We start from the raw sequence: 21,595 nt of genomic DNA, 5'->3' as shown, positions 1-21,595 counted from the left end.
ATCCCCTGGTATGCAGGAGCTTATGGGTTCGATCACGACCCTTGACGCCTGTCAATTTGAAGTTCGTGTTCTCTCCCTTGTGTTGGTCGGTGGTTTTTTTTCTCCGGGTCCTCCGGTTTTTCCTTCCACAATTATGAACGTGCATCGAGTTTATTTGGCTGCTACTATTAATCCCCCACATGTGATTATGTGTGGCTCAGGTCTCCCCTGAAAAAGAACCGAAAGCTCAGTGGGCTTTACTTGGTATAATAAAAGTTTAGTTTGGCAACATTATTTTAAAGGAAATCAGGGGCAAGCCTAACCCAATGCGTTGCCATACCACCACCCCATTCCCCTAATCTTTCATAGACTCTTTCCCCTGACCACCGTGACCTCCGTGACTAAACCACAGCCTTAGTTACGATCCAATTTCAAAACAGGTACCTACAACCCGCGTGCATCGAACCTGCTTCTGGATGTGGTCGGGGCTGAAGTGGTTGCGGATTGGCCGCAGCCCCTGGGAGGCTAAAGTCGCCTCCTCCATGAGCGTGTAGTTGAGGCTCACGGCGATAGGCGTCAGCTTGTCCCGGAACTCCGTCTCGTCCTGCGGTAAAGGTTGGGTGCCGTACATGACAGAGATGTTAAAATGAGAATGCTTCTGCCATCATCTCCCCAGTGAGAATGCGAGCACAGCCAGGTACTTAATATAATTACGGCAGAAAGTCTGCCTCTACGTGTAAACTAACATTTCTTCCTTTTGTTGTCTCTCCAGTGTGTTTTAGGGTTTGTCGTGAAAATGTATTTATTATACTTGTATCCCCAGCCTCACTGAATATCAGTAGGGGGCGACGATTGGTATGTATATTCCAATTGAATTATTATTAGTGGTAAATTTTCAACTGTGGCAAACATGGGCATCGACGCCAGCACGCACAATGGCCTACTCTTGCAAACGGCAAGGATCTTTAACATTCACTGTGAAGCAGTCGGTGCATATATTTTGTTTCATCCAGCCACAATAATAACTAGGGCGGCTGTTGGGTTTGAACTATGAACCTCTGCGACAAGCGGCCAACGCCCGACTGCTAGGTCACGTTATCACCCAAAGTGGTTGCTGCATTTCAATTCCTGAAAAAGGCTCACAGCACATGGCGTAAAATATTAGCTATAATGCCGAAACAATACTTGGTACAACCAGATAAACGTTGAGGAGAGCTATACAGCATAACGGCGAAAACCTATGCAGTAGAACGTGTATTTAAATTCTGTCGGCCTATGGGACTTCACACCTAAGTTTTACAGCAGCACGAAATTTGTTTATGCAGGCAAACTCTGGACTGGTTTCCACCTGGCAAGGTCTCATCAGCTGCATCAGGCTTGTTGAACCAAATACTGCTGGGTTGTGAGATGTTACCGCAAACAGCACTCCAAGAAAACTGTGGGGCCCCCATTTTGTGATTTTTTTTTAAACTCACCGAATCAGTTCTACGATTTGTATGCAAACAGGAACCAAGCTCAGTAAATAATTAATGGAATTTGTTAGCAGTGGTGCACAGGCATAAATAAAATAACTCACCAGGTTCAATGTTAACAGTGCCCAAAAATATTATCACATTACATATTTTAATTATTTACAAAGCCTCTGTTAAAATTGCAAAATCAATATGCCATGACAGTAACAATGAACTTTATTATATTTTTGTTTAATTTGTACTCATTTTAGGCTGAGTTAATCTAGGGGATGTCCAATAATTGGACAGTGAATAAGGTGTCTGGAACAAACCCATGTTTGCTTGGATCATTGTGCAGTGTTGTAACCACATCACTTCCCACACACTTATGGACATACCACATGCACGTATATACGTAAAAATGACCCTCCGTCATCTAATCATTCAGATTGTATGGTAACGTGCTGTTAGCAAGCATCTATTAAGGCCAGTAGAGTGTTTAATGGGGTGGTCTGGTCAGCACCACGCCCGGCTGCCTGTGCCTCACTGATGCTGATGTTCACACACTGCACAAGGTACTCACTGAAGGTGCAACAACCTAGGGGAGTTCCAGGACTGGTTCAAATATCACTCGTCACTAAGGTAGCTGTGCTCAGGAATCAAACAACAGCACACAACGCCACCTAAACTCCCCCTTAACACATCAGCCCATCTCCTCTCGAGTCCGTGCCGCAGCCATTTAGCCCCAACTATCCAACCAAGCATAAGCTGTTTGGGGGCATGCAGTGCTAGGCATGTAGGTTACATGACCCAGCCATCACAACTTGGCCTGCCGGAGGAACTCGCTGATATGACTGCATCCAGCGCTTACAAGGATGTGTAAGTTCTTCATGCACTACAGCCAGTAAACCCGGGATGAATCGTATTCAGGCAAGCCTGAATGTTTCAAGCTGGCGCAAGTGTTCTTGTAAAGGGGGCCACTTTATGCAACCACAGAGAAGAGGGGGTACAATGAGCACACACACAAGCCAGCTCCTGTGCATGTCGTTCAGAGCAGTACTTACACGAAGGTACACGGTGAGCTTGTTGCAAGTGGGGCCTGCTCCTTTGTTGATGGTGATGCGCTGCTCATATCGCGATTGCTGCGTGGTGGCGAAGAGAGCCCTCTTGATGGTGCCCTTCTGCTTCAGCCGGTCCAACTGCAGCTCCAGGTTAAGCTCTGCACATGGTCGTGCCATCAGAGGAGGTGGAGGAGTGGTCACTTTGGTTAATACACGAGGTGGTCAGCTAAGCTTTGAGAAAAGTTAAAGGTGCAGGCCTGCAATTGCTTGCCAACACTACTGCTAGCACGGCCTCGACTATAAGAGGCTCTAAGGAGCCTCCTCTTCCACGCTGGCTAGGTGTCTAGAAAGAGGTGGGAGTACTCACACTTTGCCCCAGTACACGTGATCTGCCAATCGGCTGTGGTGTACCCATTTATACTGGTGGGTGGGCAGAGGTGGATGGATTTAATAAGCTTGCACACTTTTTTCAAATGTTGCGCCCAGAGATTGATTTGATCTCTGGTTTCCAATCACGTTGTGCTTACAATCATACAAAAAATTATAATAAATAAGCATTATTGTTTACAATCCTTTGTTTAGCCAATGCTGGATAAAGGCCTCCCAATGCTGTGTTGGACACGGGGGTTGTTTGACCATACTTAACTACACTGGTCAGGTTGGTGAAAAGAGGGCACAGGATAGGTGCAGATTTCACTGATGTAAGCCCTGGCTGGGAATCAAGAATAAGTCTCGAGTTTTGTAGTCCAGTGCGTGAATCGCTGCTCCACCACACCACCCCACAGCTAGCTTAGTGGGCTCAAGTCTGCGTTGGGGAAAATTAGTTGCCAATGCCGATGCCCTGTGTTTCAGCTACTCAAAATTAAACCAGGTTCTCATGCTGCACTAAGACGACGGTCTGGGTTTATTTTGCCATACACATTATATTTTCCATGCTATATTCAGAAAATTATTTATCTTGGGAGACTTTTACTTAGTCTCAAGATTGTTCAGGTTTGGTTACTTCCTTTTAAATGAGTGTTGTGCTTCATGTGGTGGAGACTGGAATGACCTGGCCCAGCTTTGAGGGTAAAAAAATGGAAGGTAAATATAACCCCCATAAATGTTACTGATTGACAAGCATGCTTAACTTGGCTAAATTCCAGCTCTTAGAGAATTAAAACATCTCTGTGATTGCCATGGGATGAACACTACTGTCCATATGCAGAGCAGGTGAGAATTTTATACCCTCTAAATGTGCGGACAAGGGTTCACTTTGAAGAGCTCTCAGAAGTAGATTTGTGACATCTGCTTCACACAGGTCATTCTCTAACACGAGAGTTTTGCACTGCTCTGCGAGACTTGATCTCATGAAACGATGCTCATAGCACAACGGCATACGATTGAGGGACTACCATAACAATCATTTCAACGATTGACACGCAGCATCACAGAGCCATATAGCTTCATCAAATGTAGAGAACCGCTCAATCCGATTGAGTAACTGTCCACTGCACATGCACGGCTAATTCATGCGTAAGCTCGTCGTTCCATGTCTCACCCGTGGAGGATAGAGCGCCCTTGCCTACGACTTGCACGCAGTAATTCACCGTGAAGCTGTGACGGGAAAGGGCAGAGAGCAAGTCAGCGTTAAGTGTCGTGAATTCGGCGACACGCATGTACAACCGGCAGCACCCCCCTTCCCACGCCGCTGCGACCGTAATTGCCTGGAAGCACGGGGAAGTAATGAGGTTGCTTTTAAGTGGCATGCTTTTGGGTGACATTGTGAACAATATAAAAATCGATAGACAGCAAGTCGCCAGCCAATTTAACGTGCCCGGGGATTAATACATCATGGCAGGAACAGCAATTGAGTATTGATTGGATGTCGTTGTGGCACATGTATTGATTAGAGTTGAGAAAAAATGTATTATAAATCAGTTCCGTTTTACATGAAATCCAATTGACTGCTTAAAGTGATGGGATAAAACAAACATGTTTTAAGGTTGGGTTTTAAAAAAGAAAACATTATGGGCTACAGTTTAAGAAATACTTAAATGTACAGTAAAACCTTGGATTGCGAGTAACTTGGTCTGCGAGTGTTTTGCAAGACGAGCAAAGATTTTAAGTAAATAATAATTTGATAAACGAGCGAGGGTCTTGCAATACGAGCAGTGCGTATACGCTTTGTCTGCCGAGCGTCACGTGATCACAACTGATATACGAGTGCTTTGATATATGAGTGCTTTGGATTACAAACACGTTTCCGGAACGAATTATGCTCGCAATCCAAGGTTTTATTGTACTTTTTATGATACTTTCATCATGAGACCTTTATTGCCTTTTGAGAAGCCACACTGGGAAAATGAATTCCACACAGTATTGCCTGTCAACTTATTATCAATGATTTTGGTAACTGCAATATCACTGGAAATTGCATTTATACCTATTACCACACGTAATAGGACAATAATTTCTGGCAGAAAATGGTCGTGATTGCACGAGTGATACCATTCACCACCAACATGAGCAAATCTGATAAATGAGCAATGGGAAACCTTGAGATGCAGTCACAGTTAGATGCAGAGTATTTTAGGTTCCATGAGTTTTAGCCATCATTGAGAATACTGCCCAAATCAATACAAAGCAGCCATGTCCACTCCATTGGATGGAGCTACAGAAGGTTGGAACCCGCAGGGCTGCAGTGCCCATTTGACTCTTAGGAAAGACTGCCGCACCTCCCCACGGCAACAATGCACGGGCACTGTTTGCAGTGGAGCCTGTGTGGGACGATAAGAAGCATCCTGTACCATGCGAAGGAAGATGTGCTCCCAGCCTGTTTGCAGTCCTTGCTTTCCAAGTTAATGATCTGTGGTTCGAGCTGAAGTTCTGCTTCCACTGTTACCACCGGACGTGCCCTGTGGAAGAGTGGAAGCACAATCACGTTCTTAAACATTTTGATTGAAGGTTCACAATTTATTTCTGACTCCCTGTTCAGTGACCGTCAAGTCCATTGTGTCACGTGTAACGTTTAAAATGTCACCACAGTCGAACTCAACGCTGGGGTCACATGGTGTGTCACATGATCATTTCTTCAGAGACCTTGGGTGTTGCCCCCCCCACCCCCGCCTTGCTTCGCTCTAATTCTGATGTCGCTGCTATTTCGCTTCTAGTTTAGTGAACGTTCAATATTTCAATCTGGCGGCACATTAACTTTAGACAACGCACTCAGGTGAGGCTCAAGTTGCCATTACGTTTATTATTATTACGTGCATTCAGTGATCCAGTGTGGAATGCACCTTAATTGACATAGGCTTCAAACAAACAACCATTCTTATTGCAATACATATACCACTGCGTCATTCAATATGACCCAGAGGTGCAATACAAAAAACACTCACCTGTACACTATAGCCTTGGAAGCGCCAAAAGCACCCACAACAAGATCTGAAATTACAAACATTTCCTGACATTTAGACAAGTCTCTCGGTAGCACTTGTCTCCTTGATGAAAATACTTAATCATTTTTTTTTATTTAAAGCTTTCGTGACTGCAGGGATTCATATTCTTGGTTCTTTCGGTAAAGTCACATAGAAGGGAAACAATACAATAATAAAAATATAAAACAATAAAATTCTCACGACGTTTCAACTGCAACACAAGCAATCATCATCAGGTGTGAAAACCACAGCAAGAACATTTGAAAAAAGTGGCGTTTTTTAACGTTAGCACCACGGAGAGCGATTTGGCAGTTATTCAGATGAACGAGTCCATCCATCTATGTTCGGAAAAGAGGAGGGGGGAGACGAAAATAATGGATGCGGTCTGAAAGCCACCGTAAGCGTGACTTTACCGAAAGAACCAAGAATATGAATCCCTGCAGTCACGAAAGCTTTAAATCAAAATTTTACCGCCTCTACGGAAAGAAAATGTTCTTGCTGTGGTTTTCACACCTGATGATGATTGCTTGTGTTGCAGTCGAAACGTCGTGAGAATTTTATTGTTTTATATTTTTTATCATTTTATTGTTTCCCTTTTACGTAGTGACTTTACTTAATCATTCTATAACCAATGTAAAAAAAAAAACTACGTAACGCGAAAAACATCTCTCTTTTGTGTATACCTTAGCTCTGCCGTCCTCCGGTGACGCTACTCTGACAACATTTTAGCTACCGGAGGCCTTGATAGAAAGCTTTGGTTCATATAGTGGGGATGGAGTGAGTTGTATGAAATGAAGAGGGAGAGAGGTAGGCAGGGTAAGTCTGTGGAGGATGTTGAAAAGACCCACAACTTAACCCCTTTCCCGTTCCAATGACGCACGCCATCAGCTTTTCTTCCGATTACGTTGTTTTTTTTCATGGATTTTCTGTTTGCACAGTCACATAGTCACTTTAAGATGTTTTTCTTGTTCGTGTTTTTGTGTATTTGTTTGTTGCCAATGCACCCGATTCAAGAGCCGAATGGCTCACAGGGCTAATACCAAAATAAATAAACTGAAACTAAACTGAAACTGAAATGTACGCATGTGTACGTCAATGGCAGGAAATCGGAAGTAAAGGGCCATACAGGACGGCGTGTGGCACAGTTTGGCGCCAGCTATCATCGAGTGCGGTTGTGTCAAAAGGGTTATCTGCAATAAGTACAATGTCTTTAAAAACAACGGCGCTACGCCTCTCTAAATAAAATTAACGCTGAGCCGTTTGCGCGTTCCGAGATTCAGCGGTGAACGGGACCCCCACACACACCCTGCAACTAACTTGCAGACGTCTCGGAACGGGAAAGGGGTTAATTATAGTACCACCAGGTTTCCCCTTGCATAACAAATACATAAACTCGGTGGCCGCTCAACTAGTTGAAAGAAAGGTGCCACACCACACAAGTCACCTGGGTATCCGTTTTTGTCCACGTCGACTGTGCCGCGCAAAGCGTAACCGAAGCTGGAGGGCATGCTAGTCCCTGGCCACTGGCTCTCCAGCACCTGCGAAGGAGCTGGCTTTAGCCCATCCTTGTCGCCGTTGTAGATGTACACGAGACCCTGCCGGTTCTCCCCGCCAAAAGGGATCCCGACCGCCACATCTGCCAAAGGGGAAGAAAAAAAAATCAATATTAATCTTACCAATAAAAGGCATTTTTTTTTGTCTGTCTGTGTGTGGACGAAACTTACGAGGGATTTGGCTCGCAAACCGTGGGGTTTACGTTTAAAAACAAGTAGCCAGGTACAACGCCATAAGCCTCGTGGTGAGCCAGCGCTATTTCATTTTTGCATCCGTCAACTTGAAAGTAGTTAAATTAACTATTTATCCATATTATTTATTTATTTCCTTACACCGCTCGGCGCGCGACAAAGCTGACCGGGGGTTGCCCCTAGCAATGCACACGCGCGAACGGTGGAGGCGGGAGTGAAATTCTCATTCGTGTAAAAAATTAAATACAAATACACAAAACGCTGAGGTTAATTCTTCACAGTGTGATGTCCTCTTCTCCCCCTCCTACCCAATGTGTGCAGTTACTACTATAGAGTTGGTAGATGCTACTACTATAGTCCGTAGATAACCACTGTAGAGCGGGCGGGGGGATGGTGGGCGGGGGGGCCAGGGTAGCGGCCCAGTCCCAGCCTGCCAAGGTGCCACCTCGGCTGGCTGGCCAATCTAGGCGAGACCGGGGGCTCTGCACGGGACTAGGCCTCACCACTACACTCTGTGAAGTGAGTACTATTACAGAGTCGCTATATACTATTCTAGAGTCGGTATATACGACTATAGAGTGGGTATATACTACCGTAAAGTAGGTAGATACTACTGTAGAGTTTGTAGGTACTGCTATTGTAGAGCGGGCGGGGGGGGGGGGGCGGCGATATAGCAGCCCAGCCCCAGCCTGCCAAGGTGCCATCTCGGCCGGCTGGGCAATCTAGGCGAGGCCGGGGGCTCTGCACTGGACTAGGCCTCACCACTACACTCTGTGAAGTGAGTACTATTATAGAGTCGATATATATAGTATTCTAGAGTCGGTATATATGACTATAGAGTGGGCAGATACTACTACAGAGTAGTTAAGATACCGCTGTAGAGTTTGTAGGTACTGCTACTGTAGAGCGGGCAGTGGGGGGGGGGGCGGTATAGCAGCCCAGCCCCAGCCTGCCAAGGTGCCACCTCGGCCGGCTGGGCGATCTAGGCGAGGCCGGGGGCTCTGCACGGGACTAGGCCTCACCACATCTGTGTGCGTGTCTGTGTGTGTGTGCTGTCTGTGTGTGTCTGTGTGTGTCTGTGTGTATGTGGTGTATTTTTTTTGGTGTCTGTGTGTGTGGAGTTCCAGCCTTCATAGCTACTAATGTGCTGTATGTCTGTGTTGGTGGCTGTGTGGTGTCTACCCCCAACTTTATATAACTTTTTGGACTTCTGCAAGCCTCTTTACATTTTGTTGATGGACAAATGGACAAACGGCACGCCGGGCTTTCACAATAGCTTAGTATTTGTGTATGTATATGTTATGTTTTTAAGAGAAGTTTTGAAAAAAAAATGTCCCCCGGGCAATGCCGGGTAAATCCCGCTAGCCAATTTATAAAATGTTAAAAAATGCACAAAATGTAAAAATAAAATAATGATTTAAATGTAATAAGTATTCTTGCACTCATGATACAAGCATACATTCATGCATCTAAAAAGCAATACATTACTATTTAAATATATTGCATGTCACATGACCCCTGCAGCCATTAGGGGTAATTGCATTGCACCACAATGTAATTTAAAAAAAACCTCATTTGAACTGAAATCATCACTCATTCATTTAGCATATCCTGGCAACTACAATGAGTACCTTTCATGTCCTTCAGTCTTGTGCCATGCTTCATACAGCTGCTACATTCATTCCCAGCTTCGCAAAAACACTATCTTTGTCATCGTGGTCAGGGCCTTCATTGACGCCTCTTCCCAACACACTTTCCTTGGGTGATAATCTCTTCTGGCTACTGATGCCTCTTCTCACATGCCAAAAGCAGTAAGGTTTTCTATGGTGTACTTCTCTTTCTATTTGCCATTCTCCCAGTACCGACTCATTTGTCCTGCATGCCATCCAAAGAATGCGGAGTATGCGCCTCAATTATTGCATCTTGAAAGAGTACATCCTTGCCTCATTCGTGCAGACCAGTTGTTATTTGTTATTTATTAATGCGTCAAGTACCCGTTGCATGGGCTGTTGTGGTGGGACAATAATTGGTAGGACCCCAAGTCCTTCCACCGAAAAGACTTAGTTTCAGCCGGGTATGTTCGGGTCAGTGACCCAGAAAAAAAATCCGCACCCAGAAATACGACAACAACAATAAGCATGAATGGGACCTGGTTTTCTACACGAACAGGTATTCTGACATGATGTGATAATGCATAGGCATTGGATTTTTGTTACCGGATTCCTAATTTAGGTTTCGGCCCCCGAACTTATGTGTCGTCCCCCCACAGATGTTGCCATGGTGTAATGGTTAGCACACTAGTGGACTTGCAATCTAGAGGATGCTGGTTCAATTTTCCAGAGCAGCATTTGAAATAATGGTTAGTTTACTTAAAATCCCATGCCTCTGTCGACTCTGAGTTATGAATGTGTACACCAGTTAGCTGATCTGCAGGTGGCATGTGGTGGGGTTAAGTGTGGATACTCCTGGCTCTTCAAAGACATTTAGAAGGGGTGGAAGGGTCGGCTAAGTTTCCTGTAGAGGTAGCTCGCCAGAGCTCCATTTAGTACAGGTCCTTCTGCCCCCAGTGGTACGAGAAATAAATTGCAGGGCTCCACTTTTACCCCCCTCTACAATCCTGTCTCTATGCCTATTTCATTCTCCCAAAAACCCAGGAAAGCTAATACAGTTAAAACTTAGGACCTATACTAAACTATGTTTTTTTTTACCAGGTAAGGCCTGACTGAGCTATTTAGCTCTTTATCAGAAGTGACCTGGCCACAAACGATAGCTCAACGAAGTGGCTCATCACGTGGAAATGCACGGCAGGCGTAATGATCTAAATCTAGGAAACTTTGGCTGCCACGTACCATTGAAACCGTCCTGGTCGACGTCGCCCAGCGGGGCGAGTGCGCTGCCAAAACGCGAGTACATCTCTTCGCCCGTGAATCGCTGCGGCTCGCGGAAGGACAGTGTTCGCTCCTGCAGGAAGAGGTAAACGCGGCCGACCTCACGCAGCTTCCCGTCCGAGCCGCGGTCCATGAAGAGCGGCGCTCCCACCAGCACGTCTTCCAGCCTGCGGCAACGAGATCCGACAAACGGGAGGTGATCCAAGTGCTCGTTGCCAGACTGGTAAGCAATGGAAATAATCTATTTACATTTTGGTACGTTTACTTAAATACGTATGTATATTTATAAAGTTCCAAATGTGCCCATTTGCAATGTCGAGACGATTGCATTTCCATTTGAAATGCTTGCAGTAAAGCAATGTGACACGTTAGAGAATGGTTGAAAGTAAACGGTCTCAGGAAGTTGTTTACACAGAACTACTTCTAAGATCCTTTCGTGAAAATGTATTAAACACTTTAGAGGTGTTCATCACATGGCAATGATACTTTTTACCATTCCGAGAGTAGGACAGAAGTCTAATAAAGTAAAACCGAAACATCATTCGGCGAACAGGCTGAGACCATCAAATTGTTACAAATAAGAACCTGGCTCAATCAAGGTCAGTTGCACAAACCTGAACACAGAATCTCAGTCGTCCTGACTCAGTGCTTTGACAAGTTATTAACCCTCTCAGGACACCTGTCCCCTCCTTGTTGGCATGTTTTGGATAGCTTCCACAACTACTTCCAATCTGACGAGAGCTCGCTTAATTACCAAGAGCTCGTGTAAAAGCTTTTGGTAATTAAGATCTAAAATAGCAACAACACCTACAGCTGGAAGGATTACGAAAAACAAGATCACATGATCCACTCACTATAAATACACTATTGAAGTAGAACTAAACTGCACCTCCGGGTTCTGTTGATATACTAATATAGACACCTATAGCTCGAGACCGACTGCCACTCAAGTCTAGAGCCTATGACTATGTACAGTAAAACCTTGGATTGCGAGCATAATTCGTTCCGGAAACGTGTTTGTAATCCAAAGCACTCGTATGTCAGTTGTGATCACGTGACGCTCGGCAGACAAATTGTATACGTACTACTCGTATTGCAAGACCTCGCTCGTTTATCAAATTAATATTTATTTAAAATTTGTGCTCGTCTTGCAAAACACTCGCAGACCAAGTTACTCGCAATCCAAGGTTTTACTGTATATTGTAAGGCAGCAGTTGCAGCTCTCTGCCTTGTAAGATGCCTAAGAACAGTATGTCCATAAGAACATAAGCAGATAAGCGGATAAGCATTTAAGAAAAAAGAAATGACCATTCAGCACAGCTGCTTATCCTGTCTGGCCACAACAGCTGTTTACTTGCTTCTAAACTCATGAGACATTTTTGTTAATCCCACGTCTGTGGATACAGATACAATTACGAGCATACACGTACAGTGAGTACCACACTTATCACGATGCCTCCATTCAGCAATTAATTTTTACGCTCGTGATACGCACGACAAATTATCTGTAGTTTTTTTTTTTAAAACGACAAGCAAATTATAAGTTACATATAGGTTAATGAATGGGGCAAACAAATCGTGTACAATCAAAATATAAAAAACATAGCAAAACATACAAATGATGTTAAAACCAAGACAAGAAAATAAGAAATGTGATCTAATCGTAACTTCGAATCGTCGAAATTTGAAGAATTGGCGAAAGGGGAGGGGGGATGTGATGCTCAGTTGCGTGCCGAGTGGGAACAAAATCAATGGCCGCTATGTTAACCGGTGATGAAATGACTAAGTGCAGCAGATGCTCGGCTCATTTCCACTTCCCCCCGTGATTAATTTAACATCCCCCGAGCCATCCTCCACTCACTTGTCTCCATTGACGTCTGTGACCGCAACGCTGAATCCGAAGTAGGAGGCCATCTGCAAGGCGGCAACCAGAGAAGGGTCAAGGGATGTTCCGTTCACGAGATCTAAAACAGGGGCGAAGATATCTCGCAAGCGAGTCAAACAGTTGGATCAACCAAGCCCAGCCATATTACCTGTTCGCCAGAAAAGTTATACAGGGACGTCATGTTTTCACCGTCTAAAATTCCAACCTGAAAAGAAAAGAACCAAATGAGGAGCACAGAAGAGACATTTGGCAGTGCGATGACGTTATTAGCCATTTGGGGGTCCGGTGTACATGCAAAAACACATTTTACTATTTGTAAATAATTCATACATTTCCTTTTTGTCTGTCACTCCCAAGATCTTCTGGTTCAACAGTGCCTTAAAGAGGTTGCTCTATTGATGTTTTTTTTTTTGCATCGCAATGCACCAACTGCAGTCATAGAATGACCGTTACTCTGCTGTACTACCACGAGAAACAGATTCACAAAATGCTACCTTCATAACAAAGGGGAACATTTCAGAAAAGTTCAGCCAACTTGTAAATCAATTTTTAACCTTAGTGGACATGAGCCAGACCTTACTTTTTAGTTACTTTCCCCTGTATAGACTAACATAGGAATGTGCCGGCCTGTCAGTTAGATCACAACTTACGTATCCAAGTGTCCGAAAGCCTTTCGGTACACCAGTCACAAAATCTGTGGTAATGAAATAAGTTAACTCAATTAGTACAAAAGAAACGCCTGTTGATTTTGTGAAGAAAATCATATACGTAAAAATATCTGCTAGCAGTAACATTTAAATATATAAAAGAATGTGAGGAACGCACCTTGCTGATTGTCACCGGTAAATTCTCCCACGGTCACAGAATAGCCTAGTTTGTAAAAAAAAATATTAAGAGATGAATACACCACATAACAAGCTTCAAACTGTCTCTTTACATATATACTTTTTTTTTCAAATACTGGGTGTAGTCTTTAAGTGAGGGTGTGCTATCAATGGTGTTTGCAGAAAGACAAAGGCAAAAACAGAGCCTAATCCTGACATTCAGTTGTACATTATTCTCCAATTTGTACAGATTCATGGCCACAATGTTGATATATATAAACAATAGACTTTAAAACTGTTCGCACAATAATAATTTGTACGTGAAAATATTGCCATTGCTCATTGCGTGCCTCCACTGCCACCCGCTCGCTATATGAAATAAAACAATTAGATTTCTCTTTTTTTTTAAAAAGGGATAAGGTTAAAACCAAGGTTGAAGGTTAAGCAACAACAAAAATCCACCATCTTGGAGACTAGCTCACGAACATGTGTGCTCACAACTGACAACCAACGCTTTACAATCTTACCGAGGTAGCTGTCATCGTAGCTGGGAGGGGCAGAACTGGTTTGCTTCTGTCCTTCAATGCTCCGCACCATACTTTCTGAGGTAGGGTCCTTCATCACTGCCTCAGAGGGGGCCGTGATCAGCTGCCCTGTAGTGAGGAATGTCTGTGTGACTCAAGGCTGGCATTGTGATTATAACACTGAACACAAGACCCAATGTTCATGTAAACATTACCCTGTGTAAAAAAAATCATTTAGAGCCCTGTCCGTCTCACGCATGCGTGGATATTGATTGCACACATTTTGACACACATCTTTAAAACTGAATAAGAAATATGCAGTGTTATGGAGTTGTACTTTACTCTGACAGCTTTGCTAAACTAAAGGATTGTAAAATTTTGATTTAAAGCTTTCGTGACTGCAGTAATTCATATTCTTAGCTCTTTCGGTAAAGTCACGTTGAAGGGAAACAATAAAATATAAAAATATATAAAACAATAAAAATTCTCACGACGTTTCTACCATAACACACCTGATGACGACCGTTTGTGTTATGGTCGAAACGTCGTGAGAATTTTTATTGTTTTAATATATTTTATTATTGTATTGTTTCCCTTCAACGTGACTTTACCGAAAGAGCTAAGAATATAAAGGAGTGTATTTACCAGGTCAATCTCATTTTCAGAAGTTGCCTGGCCACAAATGATAGCTGAATGAAGTGGCTTAATTTATAGCAGCCAAATAATCGGAACACAAGTTTCTAAATGTGGAGGGAAAACACCGGAAGACCCCGTGAAAAATCTACGCGACCACGGAAAGAAAACGCAAACTCCAAATAAAACAGGCGTCAGGGTCGGGATTGAACCCACGACCTCCTGCATACCAGGTGAGGGAGATAACATCTCCTCGCCACCATGATGATGATGATGAGAGAGAGAGACACGCAAACTCCAAATAAAACAGGCGTCAGGGTCGGGATTGAACCCACGACCTCCTGCATACCGGGTGAGGGAGATAACATCTCGCCACCGCTATTCCCTGCTACCTGGGTGAGCACCTTCATTGCCCACCCACAATGCCAGGCCTGCTGCCAACCATAAATAACTGTGCCTAGCTTGCTTGACACTGTTTCAAAATGTGGTTACATTGATATTTAAAAAGTGAATGGTGACCGGTCAAAATTGATGTTTTTTGTCTATTTTTAAATGTTACACCATATCACACATGTCACACGAGTGAACCAAACGCCAGCTGAAAACATAGTTGAATACAAATTTCTAACTGGTTATTAGTTGTTACAATAGACTTTGGTATGTTTACACAATGTTTAATATCCAAACACATAACGTGTTAAATGGAAACCACCACAGCAGTAATTTTAAATAAAAAGCATCACTAGATTATCATATTTAACCTATCTTTACAACATCTAATGTGACAAGTAGAGAGATTAATGATTGCTATGCAGTGGTTTTGCTTTGCAATAGCAGTTTCAGTCATCCAATGTCAATGGATGACATATTTGCTATTATAGTATTAAGAAATGTATCGTTTTATTTTTAGTTAAGTGGGCGAAAGCTTCTTGAGATACAAGTGAATCTTGTGTCTCTGAAATGTTTCATATACAGGAGTTACAGTTGGGCTGTGACAACGGAAATACAACAGACTTATCTCAACAGTTAATCCAGGCAACATTGTACCACTTATATACATGTATAAATAAATGAATTATATAATCCAAATCAGCATAAGCATTTTCTTCATTTAACTTTAATCTTTCCAATTATATATACATTTTGTGACAAATATCAGGTCATGAGACCGGGAAAAATCCATTGGAACTGGCAAACAATGTATTATCCCGTCAGAACACTGCCCGAGAAGATTACGTCATGGAACTACAGTAAAACCTTGGATGGCGAGGAGTAACTTGGTCTGCGAGTGCTTTGCAAGACGAGCAAAATTTTTAAATAAATATTAATTCGATAAACGAGCGAGGGTCTTGCAATACGAGTAGTAGTACGTATAGGCTTTGTCTGCCGAGCGTCACGTGATCACAACTGATATACGACTGCTTTGATATAGGAGTGCTTTGGATTAAAAACACGTTTCCGGAACGAATTATGCTCTCAATGCAAGGTTTTACTGTACTTCTGAAACCACTTCAACAGCTCATTCACACATGGGGCCTATATTTTTGAACACCTTGCCAATATTATTCAATATATGTCAATCAAACGAAACATTTAAATTCTGACAGCTATAGTTTTTGCCAAACGAAGTAAACATTTTCAATCTAATTATTTCTTGAACACAGTTAATGGTGACCAAGCTGGGAATATTAATGAACTCAACAACATTTGACAACCCAGTTTAATCATGGGCCCCACCTCATTGCTCTGACCACAGAGCCGCTCGATCATCACATATTTACACAACTTAAACTGAGATGGAAATATTTATTTGTTTTTCCAACATCAACTAATTTTCAAGAAAGATCCACTCACAAATATTACTTTTCCCACTGTTCGGGGCAAAAAATAAATGGAAGTATTTCCTGGATCTTGCCGAAAAGCTTACGGCTCTCCGTTTCTGGAGTCGACTGGCCAGCTACAAACTATGCTGTCCCCCCCTCCTAATATCCAAGGAGAACAACATTCATTGGCTGGCAGAGGAGTGCACTAACCTTGCCAGTAAAAGCTCCCAGGACCTCCGAGCACCACCCGACCAGACTGCAACACAAGACACCGTCTCAATACAAAGGAAAATTAAAAATAATACCGTGCAAGTCCAAGGCAACGTTCACATGCACACACACACACACAAAGATCTCCTATATAGCCCTACAAACTGTTGGGGCAAGGGCTGTTAGCAGGAACCTATTAAGGCTAGCATGGCACACGAGGGGGTAATATGACCAGCAACATGCCTGGCCTAAATTGTCTCCCCAATACTGATTTCAACACATCACAGCAGGTACCCAATTAAGGCGGCGTCAACCCAGGCGAGGTCTAGGACAGATTCAAATATCCATCACCACTGATGATAGCCGTGGCTAGGAAGCAAACTCAGTTTCGTCGGATTCACAATGCAGTACGATAACCACGAAACACACATGCACACACACAAGCTCCACCATTTATCATAAAGGGAAAATGAGTTATGCATCCTGTTGCAGGGCTCACCTTAGTGAAGTCCACACTGAATCCCCCTTGGCAAAATCCTTGTCCCTGAGGGTCTCCAAAACCTGAAAACAAAGACAAATTTATAAATGCTTCAAAACCCCAAGCATCAAGTGCTGACATTCTTCACTAAATCAAAGGTGCAGCCCTGCAATGTCTTGCTCACGTCATTGCTGGCAGAAGGGCCTCCATTGGAGTGTGTTCTAGAGGGCCTCCACCAGAAGGGGATCTAGAGAGCCCATACCAGAGTGTATTTGGCCTACTCTTCCATGCTAGTATTTATTTACTTGCTGATAAGTTCATATAAAAAATATGTCCATTCAGTGGCACAATGGATCCACCGACCTGAGTTTAATTCTCAGCCATGGAAAACATCAATGAAGAGCAAAAACTAAATCAGTGATCCCCTTTCCTATTCACTAAATGGCTGTGATCAGCATGGAGAAGTATGATTAAAAAAAAACATCTTCCATCACCGGCACAGTGCATGCAGACCTTCAAAGAGCTGTAAATGACTTTTATTTGTTTCCATGCATTATATACGTGTGTATATTTACGTGTGCGACGATCATTTCACATTTAAAACACATGTTATACGTTCAACTAAATTCAAATTGGTGTGTAAACACACAATATGTATCTATTTATATTTAAAAACACATGCATTCTCTTGGGAAGTTATGAGAAATGTGTGTGACAGACAGTGCAACGGGCAACTCTTACTTGTGCGGCAGGGAGAGTACTCGGAAAATTTGTTGAAGTTGTCGGAGGACAAGTAGCAGGTCCCTACTGGGTCCTTCTCCCTGTTGGTCTTCATGGTTCTCCAGTGATAGAGTGGAGCACAAGCCTACAGCACACGTGACGAAGGGAATACAAGAAGGGGGGGGGGGGAATTACTTTTCTGCAATAGCAGCCTTCCTTCTCAAGGACATGGGAGAAATATTGAAGACTATTAAACCATTTTAACTTTACACAGGTAAGGTCCAGTGAGCGATATGGCTCTTTTTTTAGAAGCGACCTGGCCACAAATGATAACTCGACGGAGTGGCTTATCGTGTGGAAATGTATCGCAGCGAAATACACTAAACGCGTGTTTCTAAATGTGGAGGGAAAAAACCAGAAGACCCGGGGAAAAATCCACGCAACCACGGGGAAATACATGCAAACTCCAAATATACATCAGGCGTCAGGGTCGGGATCAAGCCTCGGACCTCCTGTATACCATGCAAGGGCATTGACATCTCGCCACCGGGCCCCTAAACATAGCCTTCACATCCTGAAGCACTGCTCAGCCATCCTGGAGTACTGCTCAGCCTATTGGCATGTCAGAACGATATTATAAAACAGCATGTTGAGACAAGAAAACTCTTGACTGGTTTTGACATTCTGGGTTTCGTCAGCAGTAAGACTTGTAAAAAAAACATACCAGAATTTGCTTGTTTAAACAAATGCTGTTTGATAACATTGCTCTCGTAAGTGGAAAGGCTGATGGACTAAAACATGTTTGAGATTTGAAAACACAAATTGCAGAAGGATGTGACACAACGGAGGAAAGATAAAAAAAATAAATCGTTTACTTTTGACTAAGCAGTAAAGAGTACTTCTCTATTGCAAATAGCAACGTTTCCTCCTCACCTATAAAATGCTAGCTATCTCAGAGAAATACAGTTGCGTAACTATGGCCAAGAAGAACATTCTCAACGCATCTCATTTCCAAAAATAATATTTTTCATTTTGGCTCTTTACAATTCATTTACCAGCCAAATTTTTTTTTTACAACCAAACATGAAGAATAGTTTTCCCTCCTTTAACTCGAGCATATTTCACTGGTGAAAAAATAATAGGCTTTACCCTTTCCGGCAATAACACAGGCGTTAAGATGTTCAAACACCAAACAGACACCTATTGCGAGGCATGAAAGTCTGCATTAACCGCACATGCTTTTTGGTGTGTTGAATATCTTAACACCTGTATTATTTTTCGATTTAAAGCTTTCGTGACTGCAGGGATTCATATTCTTGGTTCTTTCGGTAAAGTTTTATTTTTCTTATTTCCCTTCCACGTGACTTTACCGAAAGAACCAAGAATACCTGTATTATTGCCGGATAGGGTAACGACTATTCTTTGTTGATCATCTTTATACCGGCAAACACCATTCCATAGATACGTCACACTGGACAAAGCCAATGTATTATATTCATATCGTCATTTGCACATTACCCCTCGGTACTGTAAAAATAGCGTCAGGGCAACCTGTGCATGAAATGTGTGCGGTGAGTGCGATGAGAAAATAAGAAACAAAAACAAATCCGAGCTGCGCACCAGAACTTTGGAGCCATGAGTCCGTAGGCTGGCCCCGAACCACTGTTTGGACTTATACTCCAACTTTTCTCTCGCTTCCGTAGGCAGCGTGATCATGCGGTCTCCTGCAGAGGCAAAGCAACGTGGCAAGGCACCAACAGATTAGTGGGGGGTTTAACAATTACAGAAGGACATTTTGTGTTTGCGTAACTGTATGAACAAAAAAACGTGCAATACATTCAAAAGTGGGATGCTTATAAAAGATGATTAAACGCTGAAAATCGCAGAAAATGAGGAAGGACTGCAAATTGAATATTTTAAGCCCTCTCAGAAAAGTGTATTACATAAGAGCAACATGCAACATGACATTTAGTGACCACTAATTGTTCACTGGACATTTATCTTAAATGTGATATATTATAATTATGAATAATGGACAGACCTTTGTCAATCCACTCTTGGATGAAAGCCTACACACGTCTTGTGTAAGTCATAGGGGTTGTTATACCGTACTTCACCGCACTGGTCGGTGTGGATTATTGAAAGTGGGTTAGTGTGTGGTGTGGCACCACACTAAAAAATAGTGTGTGGTTGCAATCATCTTCTGCTTATAGCCCTAAATCAGTGCCAGAAATGTCATATTTCTGTTGCGGGAAGCCACTCAGTGCATAGGAGAACCACTGTCAAATGGCAATCATTTCAGTGACTATGTTGGGATGATTCAACCCCCAAATGAGATTTTAACTCGAAACCTTCTAATTGTGAGTCATGCACTCTAACCACTGTGCCACCCAGTGATAATTACCGACTTTACAACGCAACTGTAAAAGTAAATATTTAATTCTACAATGTTAGTAACGTTTGAGAATTCAGACTCATCACACACACGCATCAGTCATTTCTACAAAGAACATCTGTCAAGTAAGGAAGACCATTTTCAAAACAACCACACTTTGGCAATTCAATTTGCTTAGCGTGCTCGATCAGCGGAGCGTATTTCCATGGGAGATTGTGGAGAAACCATTTCCTTCTGTTTAGGAATGTTACATAGATAAAAGAAAACAAACCCAGTAAAGATCTAATCCACTGAGATGGATTGCTTCAATAATATAATGAATATCTGAGACATTACCATAAACTAAAGAAATGTTTTTTTTTACTTAAAGCTTTCGTGACTGCAGGGATTCATATTCTTGGTTCTTTCGGTAAAGTTACGTAGAAGGGAAACAATAAAATAATAAAAAATATTTTATTGTTTCCCTTCTACATGACTTTACCGAAAGAACCAAGAATATAAAGCATTATTTGTAAAAAATAAAAAAAGCTTTATATTTTATAATTTAAAAAGGATTGTTTGTAAAAATAAACAGACTAAAATTACTTTTTTAAATTATCAACTGTAGGCAAAATCTAGAAAAATACACTCGTCACAAAAACAGTTCAGTGTACACGTTTGTATAAAGCACACACTTAAATGTATTTTTCCTAAACAGGACTCGCTTCACCCACCCCCCCGCCCCTTGTCTTCCCCTCCACTACCACACATCCATTCTCATATCTCCCTGTCTTTTCTACATTCCGAGAAGAAATATGGGATGGGCTCACGTGCGACCGATAAACATCAACGAAGCCACGTACAAAGAGACAAACTCGGATACGTTTTACAATACGTTTTTACATCATCGCGTGTGCTTATCGTTGCTGCTGAACCGCAAAATACAATTTTCACACGCGCGCAAAAAAAAAATCCCGTTGTTTTTTGCTTTCGGGAAAACTGCACCCACTCTTTACACTGCCATGACTTAACAAAAACAAAGAATGTGGTTTTTTTTTACGGCTTTAACAACCCATTTTAAAAGTTTGTTCTTTAAGACTCACAAGGCCGCTATTTAAGCTGTAAGCATAAATGCATTGCACTCATTATTTCTTCACAGATAGTGCTGCCACTTTAAAAACCTTGGCATCCGGTTACAATTTCTGTACTGCATAACACGTCTGTGCAAACTAGTTTGGCATTACTCCCACGCACGTAACAACATCCGCACGGTACCCACGCGCGCTCCCTCTCGCTCTCTCTCGCTCTGAGCGAACATGGGCTGTTAGTGATTACTTCCAGACTACATTCGTGATAAGCAGGAGCGGGTACTCGGCTCCTAAAGCCATCACATTTGAAAATGCATTCTCAAACAATGAACAGAAACATGGACAAACTGAGCTGCAATGGCAGTGTTCACATACTGTTTGTGCATTTTATCATTTGGTTTTACTGCACCGTAAATATATTGTATGTTTTTTTTAAAAAACGTACGCTGGCACGCATGCACGCACACGAAACTTGTACAATTGTAAATAAACG

The 21,595-nt window shown here is 42.6% G+C and overlaps 1 protein-coding gene across 3 annotated transcripts in view; it reads right to left on the bottom strand.

The window, feature by feature from the left end:
- Positions 1-21,595, bottom strand: part of LOC116943899 (integrin alpha-8-like) — a 59,112-nt gene that overhangs the window by 20,092 nt on the left and 17,425 nt on the right. For all 3 annotated transcript variants that reach the window (XM_032957227.2, XM_032957226.2, XM_076068095.1), the window contains 16 exons: positions 19,261-19,364; positions 17,662-17,785; positions 16,942-17,003; positions 16,443-16,488; positions 13,780-13,905; positions 13,254-13,298; positions 13,079-13,122; positions 12,577-12,633; positions 12,405-12,457; positions 10,505-10,710; positions 7,355-7,546; positions 5,872-5,917; positions 5,281-5,388; positions 4,032-4,087; positions 2,495-2,649; positions 446-583 (listed from right to left, as the gene is read on the bottom strand). In XM_032957227.2, the coding sequence (XP_032813118.1) occupies positions 446-583; positions 2,495-2,649; positions 4,032-4,087; positions 5,281-5,388; positions 5,872-5,917; positions 7,355-7,546; positions 10,505-10,710; positions 12,405-12,457; positions 12,577-12,633; positions 13,079-13,122; positions 13,254-13,298; positions 13,780-13,905; positions 16,443-16,488; positions 16,942-17,003; positions 17,662-17,785; positions 19,261-19,364 (1,562 nt within the window). The remainder of the gene's footprint in view (positions 1-445; positions 584-2,494; positions 2,650-4,031; positions 4,088-5,280; positions 5,389-5,871; positions 5,918-7,354; positions 7,547-10,504; positions 10,711-12,404; positions 12,458-12,576; positions 12,634-13,078; positions 13,123-13,253; positions 13,299-13,779; positions 13,906-16,442; positions 16,489-16,941; positions 17,004-17,661; positions 17,786-19,260; positions 19,365-21,595) is intronic.

This window comes from Petromyzon marinus, chromosome 19, assembly GCF_048934315.1.
Source record: "Petromyzon marinus isolate PM22_M1 ecotype Great Lakes invasive population chromosome 19, UKy_Petmar_22M1.pri1.0, whole genome shotgun sequence".
NCBI classification, from domain to species: Eukaryota; Metazoa; Chordata; class Hyperoartia; order Petromyzontiformes; family Petromyzontidae; genus Petromyzon; species Petromyzon marinus.
This window is presented reverse-complemented; position numbering and strand designations above follow the sequence as displayed.